Source organism: Mytilus californianus, unplaced genomic scaffold, assembly GCF_021869535.1.
Source record: "Mytilus californianus isolate M0D057914Y unplaced genomic scaffold, xbMytCali1.0.p SCAF_3, whole genome shotgun sequence".
In the NCBI taxonomy this organism is placed as follows: Eukaryota; Metazoa; Mollusca; class Bivalvia; order Mytilida; family Mytilidae; genus Mytilus; species Mytilus californianus.
This window is the reverse complement of record NW_026262679.1, coordinates 36,881,250-36,895,781: the sequence shown is the minus strand read 5'-3', so window position 1 is coordinate 36,895,781 and position 14,532 is coordinate 36,881,250. Positions and strand designations below refer to the sequence as shown.

General features: G+C 31.0%; 1 protein-coding gene across 1 annotated transcript in view; it reads left to right on the top strand.

Annotated features, from left to right (window-relative positions):
• The window catches only part of LOC127733470 (adhesion G-protein coupled receptor V1-like), a 117,876-nt gene that overhangs the window by 16,318 nt on the left and 87,026 nt on the right, over positions 1-14,532 (top strand). Inside the window, exons 13-27 of the mRNA XM_052242825.1 lie at positions 412-562; positions 857-1,050; positions 2,196-2,319; positions 3,475-3,729; positions 4,810-4,939; positions 5,338-5,561; positions 6,026-6,246; positions 6,700-6,856; positions 7,926-8,143; positions 8,826-8,950; positions 9,474-9,602; positions 9,859-10,073; positions 11,957-12,192; positions 13,012-13,272; positions 13,740-13,877. Of these exons, the coding sequence (XP_052098785.1) occupies positions 412-562; positions 857-1,050; positions 2,196-2,319; positions 3,475-3,729; positions 4,810-4,939; positions 5,338-5,561; positions 6,026-6,246; positions 6,700-6,856; positions 7,926-8,143; positions 8,826-8,950; positions 9,474-9,602; positions 9,859-10,073; positions 11,957-12,192; positions 13,012-13,272; positions 13,740-13,877 (2,778 nt within the window). The remainder of the gene's footprint in view (positions 1-411; positions 563-856; positions 1,051-2,195; positions 2,320-3,474; positions 3,730-4,809; positions 4,940-5,337; positions 5,562-6,025; positions 6,247-6,699; positions 6,857-7,925; positions 8,144-8,825; positions 8,951-9,473; positions 9,603-9,858; positions 10,074-11,956; positions 12,193-13,011; positions 13,273-13,739; positions 13,878-14,532) is intronic.

Here is a 14,532-nt window from a genome sequence, read left to right as displayed (position 1 = left end):
ATATACCATACATCTATTTTTTTATTCTTATGAGCAATATTTAGAGAGGATACTCAGTATTGCACTGTCCTTATTCTTTTGATGGGGGTAATTTAGAAAAGTACTATTCAAATACTTGTGACCATAATATATTTACCATACTTATTTGGCTGTAGATATTCGGTAATATCTAGTAAATTTATTCACAACTTGTCAAGGTGACTTGGAGATTGACATTGTACAATGTATTGTTTAGGATTACTGTTTCATTAATATTTATCTCACACCTCCTTTTAATCATATTTATATATTAAAAAACAAAAGTAAAATTTTCTTGTAAAACAGATGTTTGCAGGGTAAAGTATTTAGGTAAGAAATTGCAATTTTTGTTTTAGACAAAAGAGATGGCAATTGCAATTGTTTATTTTTCAGAAAGAGGAAAGATTTACCTTGACCTTGAATAGCTATGGTAACAGTACATCAGAGATAGGGTCAAGGTCACAGATAACTATAGATATCCTTGAGAATGATAACCCCTATGGGCTGATCCAATTTGAAGATGATCCTCCAGTTGTCTATATGGGTAACCATTAGATTTAGAATTAAAGATATTGACTAAATAAGTTTTCATTATAGTTGTAATACTGTTAGGAACACACATTTAACCATGTAAGTCTCTGAATGAACAAAGGCACTTAAAGCCAAATTTGTTCCTTGAGTATTTTTGACATATAATATAATGGCTTGAAACTCAATACAATAATTTTTTGCATACTCACACATACTTTAAAAGATTATAAATTTGTATAGTACGGTATATAGTTTTAAATGTTTTTTTATTAGAAGTACGTTCTATATTAGTAAAAATATCTTTTAGATGAGAGTACCCTCAGTGGAACTGTTACAAATTTGATATCAGTACAGAGAACACAGGGAACATTTGGCAGTGTTACAGTATCATGGGATATTATACCTAGTAACCAACAAGATTTGACTCCTATATCAGGATCAATTACATTTGGAGAAAGTCAAGGTCAAGGAACAATACAGATCACTACAGTTCCTGATGATGTAATTAATACATGTGTCCTATTTTATAGATAAGAAACATTTACAAATATCTTCTTTTTGATTTAATATAGGCAATACGATTGTTCTACCTTGAAGAACTTTAGAGCATGATGCATTACCATGGGCTGCTCAGTGCTCCCGAAGGGTAGCACAATCTCAATGCTTATGAGAAGAGAAGAAAAAAAAGCAAAAATTTATACCTCAAATAATGAGATTTTTACATCAAATAATTATAGTGCTTTCAAAACAATTTTGACAAATGTGATGGTGTGTGTTTCACTGTAAAGATTTGACATTATTTCAGACTTTGAGATAGGATTTTTAGTCAATATAATAAAAGCAAGTAAAAAGCCTTAGTTATTTAATGGAAGATGGGATAAGGCTTCTTACATTAAAAAATGTGGAACCATTTTAGTTGTTGTTGTTGTGAAGAGAAATTTGATATGGGTGAATTGTGTTTGAGATTACCTCCTTGACAAACAATAAATAGATAGTGTTTAATTTATGTTTTTGAAGAGATTGCCTTACAAATGTTTTTGTTGCTGTTATTGCCACTTGTATACCTATGTCAGAAGTAGAATATTGAAAGTAATCCACCACTGAAATTTGTTAGAAGTCGACAGATTACTTCATCTTATATTTTAGACACATCATCAAATAATATCATAATTGACGAGATATTTCCTATTTTTATGCCCCGCCATCACCAGAGGGGGCATTAAGTGTTACCCTTGTCCATCCATCCATCCATCTGGCCGTCTGTCCGTCCTTTCGTCCATCCATCCATCCCTCCCTCCATCCGTCCGTACGTACATACATCCAAAAATTGGTTTCTGTTCTCTAACTTTAGTTTGCCTCTACCAACTGTTATGAAACTTATACACAATGCTTATTACCACAAAACACAAATCAAGTTCGAATTTGGGTGGCAACACTTTCACCGTTCTAGAGTTATGCCCCTTTACAAATGGAAAAATTGCTGAATTTTTCGTTTTGGTTCTTGAGTTATGTCCCTTTATAACGTTATATGCAAGCAGGGGCATCATCTGTGTCCCATGGGCACATTTTCCTTTTTTTTTTCCAAAGTGTCTGTTACCAACATTGATGATATCTATAGTTACTAATTACTACTTCCTGTATTTTAGATACCAGAATCTGCAGATAATTTCACCATACAGTTGAAAAATCCAACAGGAGGTGCAGAGCTTGGTTCAAGACAGACTTTCACTATCATAATTAACAAGAATGATTTCCCTGTTTACTTCCAAGGTTTATATATTTTTCATATTTTTATATTATATAGCTGGTGCACTGATGGTGTTTTGAAATTACACAATCATAAGAAAACCAGAGCAGTTATCTAATGCCAAATAATTTCTGCAGGAATTGTCATCAAATTATCAAAAATGTTATATCATTTATATTTCAGGTCAGTAGTCAAATAAATACCTCCCAAAAATATAAATATGTGAACAAAAACAGTTGACTTGAAACATACAAAATAAAAAATCTCCAACACAAAACATGTAAGTGGCACTTTGAGTCAATATAAGCAGTTATAAAGCATGATACAAAGACCATCCAATGAGTTTAGAATACTGTAAATTCAGAAATTATTGCGTGCATTTATTATTGCGATTTTTGAAGAACGGTCAAAAATGCGAGATTAATTATTGCGATTTCAGGATAAACTGCATTCAGATATATCGATCAGATATCAGAATGCGAGTTCTTATTATTGCGATACTCACTCAGTCGCATTATTCGCATTAATAAAAACCTCGCAATAATTTCTGAATTTACAGTACATGGGAGATAACAAAGTGTCATCAATCTTTGTTTTATTTTGTAGAATCATTACCTCAAGTTGTTAGCATGCAAAAATGGATCATTTGTATTTCTATCTCTAGACAAATGCAAATTTGAATAAGCTTGCCACCCACCTTATTATTTATGAAGACTAAAACTTGGATAATGAATTTAAATGGTACCATAATGAGGACAAGGGATTAACATAAATGAAATATATTTGCTTTACAGTACATCAGTATCAGCATATTTTGACCAAATATCACAGGTCATTTGTGGTGTTATTTCATACACAGCTGTACTGAATATTCTTTTGCATGTGAAAAAAATGAATCATTAGAATTTTTTTCAAGTGAGTTTCATATCAATGTTTAGTTTATAAAAAATGTGAACAGATTCTAATAAGTATAGACAGCCAATTTATCCAAAAAAGCATAAGCAACCATGGTTTATGTTCTTTAAAAGTTATCAGCAAACTATTTTAGTAAATCTCATCTTATAGCTCTTCTTTTTGAAAAATAAAATAGTGCTTTTGTCTGAAATATTCCAAGGACTTTTTTTCTTGTCCTCTTCTATTTTAAAATATCTTTCTCAGTTCCTTTACTTTTTTGACAGAGTCGATCTACTATGTAGCAGAGGGTTCTGTGTTGACAGTCACAATACATAGAGAAGGAGATGCAAGTAAACAGGAAACAGTCAAGTACAGAACTCTAGATGGCACTGCATTGGTTGGTGACTACAACAAACTAACTAATCAGGATGCTGTATTTGCTGTGGGAAAGACTGATGTATCATTCCAGGTGGTCATCAATGAAGATACTTTACCAGAAGGAAATGAGACATTTTTTATAGAAATATTCCAAATAATGGGTAAAATTTTTATGGTGTTTTTTTTTTGGTTATTAAACAATGATATCGACCACATGAATTAAAGAAAAAATAGTTAAGTCAATCAATGGATGTAAAATACATTGTATATCAAACATATCTATGTTATAAAATCATAATATTATATGCATCTAGCTACTCAAGATTTTGATAGGGTGAAGTCCTGAGTAACATTCCCTCCTAAATAGTTATGGCTACTTGACACTATTTGTATTTAAAACTATGCCAAATTTGCAAAGTCATATGTTGAATTTATGTTTTTCAATAAAACATTGCAGTTTTGGTTTAAAATATACCCTTTTTATTGGTTATTCAGTAATAAAATTGATTCATTAAAATATACAATTTTTACAAAAACTTGACTATTTTACTCATAAGTGGTTTATAGCAATAATGTAGAGCACAACAGTCACCAAAAAAGATATTCACACTTTATATTTTCTGAAAGCCTTTCTTTTGAAGTTTAAATAATGTGATTAGTAATGAAATTTACAGGGCAATGCTAGCTCCAAAATGTATCATCTCTTTTATGGTGAATATAATATTTGACTCTATTTCACCCAAATTTTCAAAATGAAAAATGTTGCCATTTTAAATGGACACTATTGTCATGCTATTGTCATGCTATTGTCATCCTATTGTCATGCTATTGTCATGCTATTGTCATCCTATTGTCATGCTATTGTCATGCTATTGTCATGCTATTGTCATGTCCTTGACAAAAACCTGGTATGCATGAAAAAGCTCGTACTTAAAAAATGAAAATTAAAATATTTTTTTTGTTTGAATGGAACTGATAAGACAGGACTATTAAAATCTTTGGAAAACTGCTAAGTTATTGACATCTCTCAGAAGTGTTGTTTATTTTATACTTTATATGGTAGGGGATTGTTTAGTACTTTCTGAAAAAAAATTTCTTAGATGATTCTGATTTGGTTCTTAGAAAATTGTCATATTAGAAAAGGGTAAGTTTTCAAGACAAAACAAGCAAATAAACATGTTTCTTTCAATTTTAATTTCATTAACTTGCAGGTTAATATATTTGCATTTTATGTTTTTCAGGAGATTTAGTGACAACCAGAGGATCAAACTGTAGTATAGTTATTCTTGCAAATGATAATGCCTATGGAATATTTAAATTTCTACCTCCTTTCTCAGTTAGAGTGGAAGAAGGAAGTCATCTGGAACTAACGTAAATATTTTATTGTTTTTCTTTGTTTTAATTCTGTTTTATCAGATAAATACATTTGCATTTTTTCCATCTCACCAGTAAGGTTTTCTCGATTTTTAAAAAAATTTCCAACATCAACATTTTTATAGCCTACCTGAAATTTAACGATTTGGTGTGTAAAATTAAATGCAAATGGATTTCGAATGAATACATCTTTTCAACTATTTAATACTGCTTATGATTGATTGCTTAAAGTTCAGTGGCAAATATCTCAGGCATATACACGACAAATTAATATTTGATTAATAGAACAATACATTATTATCAAGCATTAATTTACTGAAGAAAATGAGATATTATATATGAAAAAACTAATGCTATTGGTGTGGTATCTGAATTTTATTACATTTTTCATATAGAATATTGAGAGATGGTGGTGTATATGGAGAAGTAGAAGTATCATGGGAGATAATTGATGTACTGACCAATAAAATGCCACCAGATGGCAGTCAGTTTGACAAATCCAATGGAACTGTGCTATTTACTGAAGGATTACATAGACAGACCTTTACAATATTCCCAAGATCTGATCTGGCACCTGAGAAAGAAAGGGTATACACAGTGAGACTTCATGATATTGACGGTAATATAAGTTCATGTTAGATTTGTATTAAAGTTTTAAAGATTGCACTAAGTTAACTACGTTATTATTGGTTTTGATATTTAAAAATCTGATCTTATGTTAATTGAAAAGCTGTTATTCTCACCTGGTTATCATTTAGGCATCTTTATTTACCTAAGCAGAGCATATGTGTGTATCATTTTATATCAATTAGCATTGCATCATATTTCCTAAAAATTGCACTATATTCTTACTTGCACAATTAAAATACACATCCTGTGTCTACTCTTTACTTACAAGGATTTGATAACATTTCGTTCTACATTTTGTTTTAAAGACCTTTGGGATCCTTTGGTTTTGTTGTAATGATTCACACCTTCAAAAATTTGAAGGCTGAAATTTCATTGGTTGATGTAATAGTTACATTTTGTTAAGTATCAAGTACTAGACAGTCAATAACTTACAGTGAAGAGATTTCATTTCAGTTGTTGTTGGCAGAACAGATGTAGAGCTAGCCTCATTGGCTGATACAGACTTAGAAGTGACCTTGACCATTGAAGAGAGTGATGATCCCTATGGCAGATTTGCCTTTGCCTATAATTCTACAGACGTGACCATAGCAGAAGATTATTATCCTCAAGAACAGAGTAAAACTGAGGCAAAACTTGTGGTAGAGAGAAGAATGGGTGGTTTTGGAAATGTTCAGGTTACTATTTTTACTTTATAACACACATTTAGAATGTAAGTTTTCTATTTGCTAATTAGGCCCATAAGGGCTATTGTGATTTTTTTTCATCATTTGCCATCCATTATCCATACTTTTCTATTATCCATTTAAAATTTTCAAAATTATTGTTTTCTGACACCACTCTTGCCACAGGGACCAAACTTGGTGTGAATTCTCTTTAAGGTGTATACTTTGAAACTTAGGAGTCACATTAGTATTATGCATACATAGTAATAGTTATGCCCTATTTCATCCTAAATCAGAGATGTCCACCATAATGATTGCTCCTTAATTTTATTATGATGATGTCAAACTGTAGTTCAAGATTGCCACCATTGTGATGCTTTTTTTTTAACACTCTGAAACATATTTATAAGGTTATATGGTGAATTAACTTGTATTTTACTCAATGGGTCATCTAATTTTTTCCAGGTTGCATGGGAGATCTATACAGATCAGGTTGGAGTGACTATGCCATCTGTCTATGATTTACTTCTCATTGCTGAACCATCTACAGTTGTAGAGAAAAATCCAGTGAAACGTAGACCATACACAGGCACAGATGTAATGTACTTCACTGGAGCTCTCAGTAAGTAATATACTTCCATGTTAGTGTCTCTAAGTTCTGATTAATTGTTCTCCCCATCTTTCTCCCTCCAGAGAAACATAGACCATACTCAGAGACAGATGTTATGTACCTCACTGGAGCTGTCAGTAAGTAATATACTTCTGTATAAGTGTCACTAAGTTCTGATTAATTGTTCTCCCGACCTTTCCACCGTCCCTAAAATTTCCTCCAGAGTAATTTGTTTACCACCCACAAAGATATAGGTTATATACATCACAGTAACTGGAAGTAAATTCTGATGAAATTTTCTCAACTGCTTCTCCCTCCACTCGGACACATGATATATACCGAATAGGAACTATCACTAATTAGTTCTTAAACATGTCCATTTGCTTTTAAGTTGTAACCATACTTGTGTTTGCTGTTTATAATTTTCAATTTTTTGAAATATTTATATTCTAAATAAGTAAAATTTTGCTGTTCAGGTTTATATTTAACACAAAATAAAATTGAAATATAATGGTTCCACTTTTCAAATGTTTTGAAAATACTTTTGTTCCTATAGTCTGTTTTGCTGTATCCGATTTCATTTTACACACAAAGGTCGTATGATAATGTCAGAAATCTATGTAATCCAGTGTTGGAAATAGTACAACATCAGCAGCAATGTAAATACTTTCATCAGGGTGAGGGGGTCAAACTAGAACAGTTTGGTCGACTTTTTTATGTAAAATCTATTTGAATTATTACATTCAGTTACATTAATCTCCACATTGAAAGAAACAACTATCCCAAAACTCTCATATATGATAATTAGAAATAAGAATAATGTAAAAAGAAATTAATTGATAAAAAGGTTACAAAATAGAGATTGTATAGAGCATTTTAGCTGTATGATTTAACAAAAATTAAAATATTACTAAAATAAGATTAACAGTGTTTTGGATATCAAAACTAATATTTCACTCAATGGAAATTTTCCAAGTGTTTGAATTGGAAGGTTTTGAAATAAGACAATCAACAGTTTAATAGACAGATCAAGTTGGAAGGTTAATACAGCCTTTAAAATATTTTCTGTATATTTTTAAAGATAATTATCTGACAGTATCCAGTGACCGTCAGCCACCACCAGAAGACCTAAAGAATGGCTACACAATCAGTGCATGGATACAACCTTTTGCTGACCTTAACAGTTATGTGGTTGCCAAGACCACAGATGATGGATCAAGGTTTTTCTATACACTGAAGGTCACCACAGGAACAAGTGGTGCCATTTTCTTGTTTGGTTATTCTGTATCAGGAAGTAGTGTAAGTGGAAAGTTGAACTGATATGGGATTGTGCTTTTTCTGTACTATATTGTTGACTTTTCAGTCACATTTCTTCAAAAAAATATTGTGCAGTATCTATTATGCTGAAGTTTTGAATTTATAGGAAATGAGAAAAAATATTTGTTTCAGTAGTATATGTAGACATTTTAAATTACCTTGACATCAATTTCATATCACAATGACCAGGCTTATATCTCAATTAAGTCTTTTTCTCAGAAATTGTAAATATTAGATACAGTATTTGGTTAAATGTGAATCCATTTTGAGTTTTACATCTGACAGGTGTCATTAGACCTAAATATTGAAGCAGTTGAGGCATGTTAGTGCCATCAACTCTAGTTACAGTCTTAAGCATTTGCAAATTCACAATGATTCAAAACAGATATAACATGAGACACAAAAAGCATTTAATGTTAAAAGACAACTTCTATCTAAATGATGATATTTTTGAAGTCAAAAGGTTATTGTCTTAGACCAATTGAAAAGACTGTAAAAATATTTTCGTTATGTTTTCATAATCTGCATAAGGAATATTACTCCAGAGACTTTATGAAATATGCAGCTCATCATACAAAATGCATAATTAAGCCAAAGGAATAGTATTAGATATATATTATCAGAAAACAGATAGCTAGATGCTTTTAACTAACTTTTATTTTAGAACAACCAGCAGATATCATTTACAACAAACAATAACATTAAAGATAGCAACTGGCATCATATCTTATTAACAGTAGATAGTAGTTCTATATCATTTTACTTGGATGGAGGAGTCCTTGGTACTAAGTAAGTACATTTGTATTTAGTATCTCTTTCAGTTTTATATTGCAATGATATTGCATTTAATGTTAAAAGACAACTTCTATCTAAATGATGATATTTTTTTAAGTCAAAAGGTTATTGTCTTAGACCAATTGAAACGACTGTAAAAATATTTTCGTTATGTTTTCATATACAGGAGTTAAGTTTTTAAGACTCAGTTTTTAGTATAAAAGCTAAATTCATGTGATTGTTACTTTAAAATACATGTATACTGATTTTGAATTATTTTTTGCTTATGTGACATGAAATCTGTCAGTTATATTTGTATTGTGAAAATATGCACAACTTATATTGAGTTATGTTTAAAATTAGCAGGATGTAGCTGCAGATTTTAAGAATGAAAGTTATTCAATGGATTATTTTATTTTATTATGATTATAGATGGCAAAATATAATTAAAACAGTTTCTGTCATTGTGTTAAATGATTTATGATGTGTTTATTACCTTTAGTACATTTTTTTTTTGTACTTTAAAATTGTTTTCCAGACTTTTAAATTCCCAGCCCATGATAGATTTGACAGGGAAGTTGCATATCGGAGCCATTGCACCTGGAAATGAGCGGTTTATAGGCTATTTGCAGGATGTTCGAATATATACCAGAAAACTAACTCCCATGTAAGATTTGTAAAAATACTACATTTCTATAATCAATATCAAATTAAAGTTTGGAATGCATTAGGTCTTTCCATGTAAAAAAATATCCAAATTTTATTTCTGTAATGCAGATTTAATCGATATGACTACAAGTGCAATGAATTTGAATACATAATACCTATACATTTTGTCTTTTCTATTCATTATGAAAATACATTCACTCATATGCATACAATCTCTCTGCTATGCTCTTTTTTGATGTATTATATATTTACAGAGAAATTCATGAAGTGTACACCCTCCCATCAAAAACAGACTTGTCCCCAGTATCTGGATATCTTTCCTACCATGAAGCACTCAGAGAGCAGAAGATTGTTGTCACGGCAACTCAGGATTTGGAAGAAGAAAACAATGAAATGTTCACAGTTATGTTACTAACAGCTAATAAGGGTGGAACTTTGTCAAAGACTGATAGCATTTCTAGGATTACAAGTAAGATTTTTTTTAGGTCAGATGAAATAGGAAGTACTGTCTAATTTGAACAGTTATCAAAACATGGATAATAAGAATTGATCATTTTGTTTTAAATTTTACATATTATGAAATTATTAGTCAGAATTTGAAAATAGGACAAGTATTCTTGCTAAGAAAATAAGACCTTTCCCTGGAATCAGTTGGTGTTTACCTGGCCATGTAATTTTTTGCAAAGTGAACTGTCTTATTGAGTAAATAAAAAATTGACATTGTTCTCTGTAAATAGTTAGGATTTCAATGTTATAGTATTTACTGAGTCACTGGTTAAAGTCATATGAAACAATTTTCTAGTAATTATAATGTTATCGAAATTATTGAACCAATGCATGCATATATACTAAAATAAGTCCTGTATGCACAATTTTTACATTTATTTCGAATCTATAATGTATTATCGACAAATAATATTTCATTCAGTCATTGTTTATTGCAGGCTAAGGCCACCCATAAAAAATTCCTTGTTTGATGTTGCCTATCTATACCATGTAGGGTTGGGTAGGTAGGTAGGGATTTTTTTTTTGCCAGCAACATAAGTTACATGTTTTAGACACGCATGACAAGAAAACAAAGTTAGACATGTTAGAGCTGGAAAAAGTCTTTAAAATAAAATTTGAAACGATTTGTGTCATAAAATGTTTTTGGTTGGCTGCTTTTTAGGTGGGTAGGTAGGCAACATCAAACAATTTAGATTTTATTTTTGGCCTTATTAACTTTCAAGTATGTTGCCGAAGTTTACCAGATCATGACATTTATAAACAATCAACACAGAGCAAGTGAAGCATGTGAAATTTAAGTGAATTGTTAGAGCCATGACATTTTTTTTTTATATTTTCCATGCGTTACCATGTGTTAATTAAACATTTCGTTTTGTTGTTAAATGATTTGGTGTATTTAATTTGTTCTTTAAGAATCATTTATTGCTATTTGCCTGTTTATGCACATTTGTTTACATTAGTTCATCATGGTTTTGCTCTCACACTTGTGCTGTGAAGTAGCCAAAGTTCTAACAGGAGTTCACGTAGTTAAGGTCAATGCATACAGAAAATATCGGCGAATTAGTGTACGGGAAGAAAATAATTCAATAGCAGTATCTTTATGAAGATTTTGATAATATAAAAGATTTCTTTTTACAAAAAAGTTCATGTACAATTGTTTTATAGTAAAATGTAACCATTCAAGTTTATGAAACATATTCAACTTTTTTTTTAAATTTGAAGTTTCATATAACTTTAAAAAACATTAATGTTACTCTTCTTAAAATACAAACACAGAGGTGGATTTAGGGGGGCCGGGGGGATCCAAGCCCCCCTTTTCTGGGAAAAATATGGTTGATTATTAAGGGAATCACTGAAGCATGACTGGAGCAGGCCTCCCCTCTTTTGGCAGTCAGTGGGCCCTTATGAAAATTTCTGGATCCGCCACTGAAACATTCACAGAATTATAAAATATTCTTTTTAAGTTTCTATATTTTCAGTTCGAAAGAGTTAGTAGAAGCAAAAACAGGCATTCCCAATATGAAATTTTCACTAAAATGCAAAGAGGAGACCAGTGTTGAAAAAGCATCAAAGATCAAAACAAACATGAAAGCTGAAAATTTATACTTTGGTTACACCCATAGTAAAATGAGTGATATTAGGTTGTATGGAAGTGTAATCATATTCTGTACAGTACTTAACTTAAAGCTTCTCTTGCTCTAATGGACAACTTAGTCTTCTTGTTCAGTGACTGTGAAAACAAAGTCATCTATTATTCTTCTTGAATTCATGGACACAGAGTTTGAATTTTACTTAAGATATATATTTAGAATGTTAAAATATGAATTCAATTATTATTGTTTTCAGTTCTGAAGAGTGACAATGCTAATGGTGTGTTCAGTATTCGTACCTGTAGCCCCAGTCAGGCACTAATAGAATCCACTACTGTATCCTGTACTGTGGATAGACAAAGGGGAGATGATGGTAATGTTAATGTGACATGGGGTGTGTTCCAGTCTCTAGGGGCAGGGGAAGTTGAGGCTGCTGATGATTTTTTGGCAAGTAGAGGAATGATGGTATTTAGTGCTGGAGAAAGACTTAAGGTAATGTGCTTGTGTTTTATGTAAAATTGGTACTTGTTAATTCATTTCTATTTTTAACAAAAGTCAGATGTTGGTCATTAGTATGAAGGCATCACTGAGAATAGGTTTATTGCCAACTTATTTTGATATTCTTGAACATTCAATCACTTTTTTATTGATTTTATCCTCTTTAAAAGACATACAGTCTGTTTACTTTTCAAAAATGTTGTTAAATAAAATTATCATGATTTTGATCTTATAGCCCATTAAACGTTAATATAAGGCCATAAATGGGAAGAGAGTGGATGCATTGAAGAAGATAAAATGAAATTGAATTTCACAAGGAAGGAAACATAAAGTCTATCATTTGCATGGAGTGAAACAACTTTCCATGAACAACCCTTAATCAAATAAGCATATTAAATAAAAATGGACAAATAAATAGGTTTTCATATGACATAACTTGAGTTTGAGTTATATTTCTTAGTCATCATTTTAATGGGGTAAATGGTTGATTTTATTATTGAACTAACAAAATTGAAACATGCGGTACAAACAAGTCTGATAAAAGATCCTTACTAGATCTTAGTGATGAATCAAGCAAGAATAAAAGAAATTAAAATGGTTTCGAAAATAAATTTTCTAAAGTCTAGCAGTCAGTATAACAGGTTGAATTTGGCTGATTTATAAAGAAATTATATATGTAGACCTCCAACATGGTGTCAAAAGGGAAGTAACTCTTGCTCAAATCGTGTCAATAGAAACCTATCTATACATTGCAAAAATGTATTCCTGGGTCACATGCTTAATAGTAATAGTAATTTAGACATTCTTTTTCAGACTTTCACTGTGACTGTCAAAGATGATGATATCCCTGAAGTTGATGAGATATTTCACATCAGACTGTTGACTGTTGCCAGCACTGATGGTACACAGGGTCCTACTAACACTAGTGGAGCCAGTATAGACCTGTCAAAATCTAGTTCTGTCTTTACCATTCTAAAGAATGACCATTCTAATGGAGTATTACAGTTCAGTAACAGGACACGACCCCCTACTCCTGATGAAGGAATTCTACCTGTAGCTACAGAAGAACCAACTGTAAGTAAACAGTAACATAAGACCTGTAATAGGAATCCAGTATGATAGCTTAGTGATAAACGATAAATAAAATTGTTGACATGAGTTCTACATCAAGTAGAAGGTTATAGTTTTTTATTTTAGATAATGTGGATTCATTAACATTCGTTGGATAGCAATTTTTATGTTTTTGGTGGGTAAAGATAAACCACGGAATTATATATTCAACGAAGTACAGATTTTCTATAGGTTTGTATGCAGACTTTTTGTATGCAGACTTTTGCAAAATCACAAAATCGAATATTTACGAAATTGCATGTTTTCATCAATCCATGAAAAATTAATACCAATAAAAAGTAAATGAATCCACAGTAATAGAATCTCAAGATTTATATGAAAAGATGTTTCATGAAAAAGTTGAGTATCATATTTCAAACATTATTTTGTTACTGAATTTCATGAAAATAATGTTGTTATTTTGTTCTTAGATAAAAGTATATGAAGAGGCAGGAACAATTGCACTAATGGTTGTAAGAGCACAAGGCACTGCTGGTTTTGTTACAGTGGAGTGGAGGACAACTGATGGAACAGCTAAAAGTTCAGGAGTTTCAACTCCAGATTATCAGGTTTGTTTCTAATACTAGTTCTAATATCTTTCTATGTTTCTAAATATATTTAATAAATGTAAAATATAATCATGGTGATGGTTTCTGATAGCTTTCCACCATTCTAAAAAAAGCAACAACGTCAAGTCTAATTAGTTCCAATTCCTAAACAATTGTTTTAATTTTCTTTCATGTTGTTTTTGGTCTTGCCAGTCAAACAATCTGATCATGATGTCTAGCTTTCTTTTAATAGGACAAGCATATTTGTTAGATCATTTCATTCCATACTTGTCCTTGTTACTCTATCAGGCACTGAATACTTACCAATCAGGTACTCTCACTCTCATTTGAAATTGATGAACCGAATTGTAAACATAGAATAAAAGAAAAAAGAACCAATAAAATAATTTAAAAACAGTCTAAGATAAAGTACTTTAGCTAGTGTAAAACTCAAATATGTACATTGATGTGAACAGCAGAAGACTTTGTCCATAGTGTGATACAGATTGACCTTTACTTTGAATAGAAAATAATATTGGTATGTTGTAAACATGGTTTATAATCCATTATACAGACATACAGTGTACACAAGATTTGTACTTTACTGTTGTTTTCCTTTGAGAATTAATTATTTAATTTGAACCTTTCAAAATATCATTGTGTAGTATTTCATATA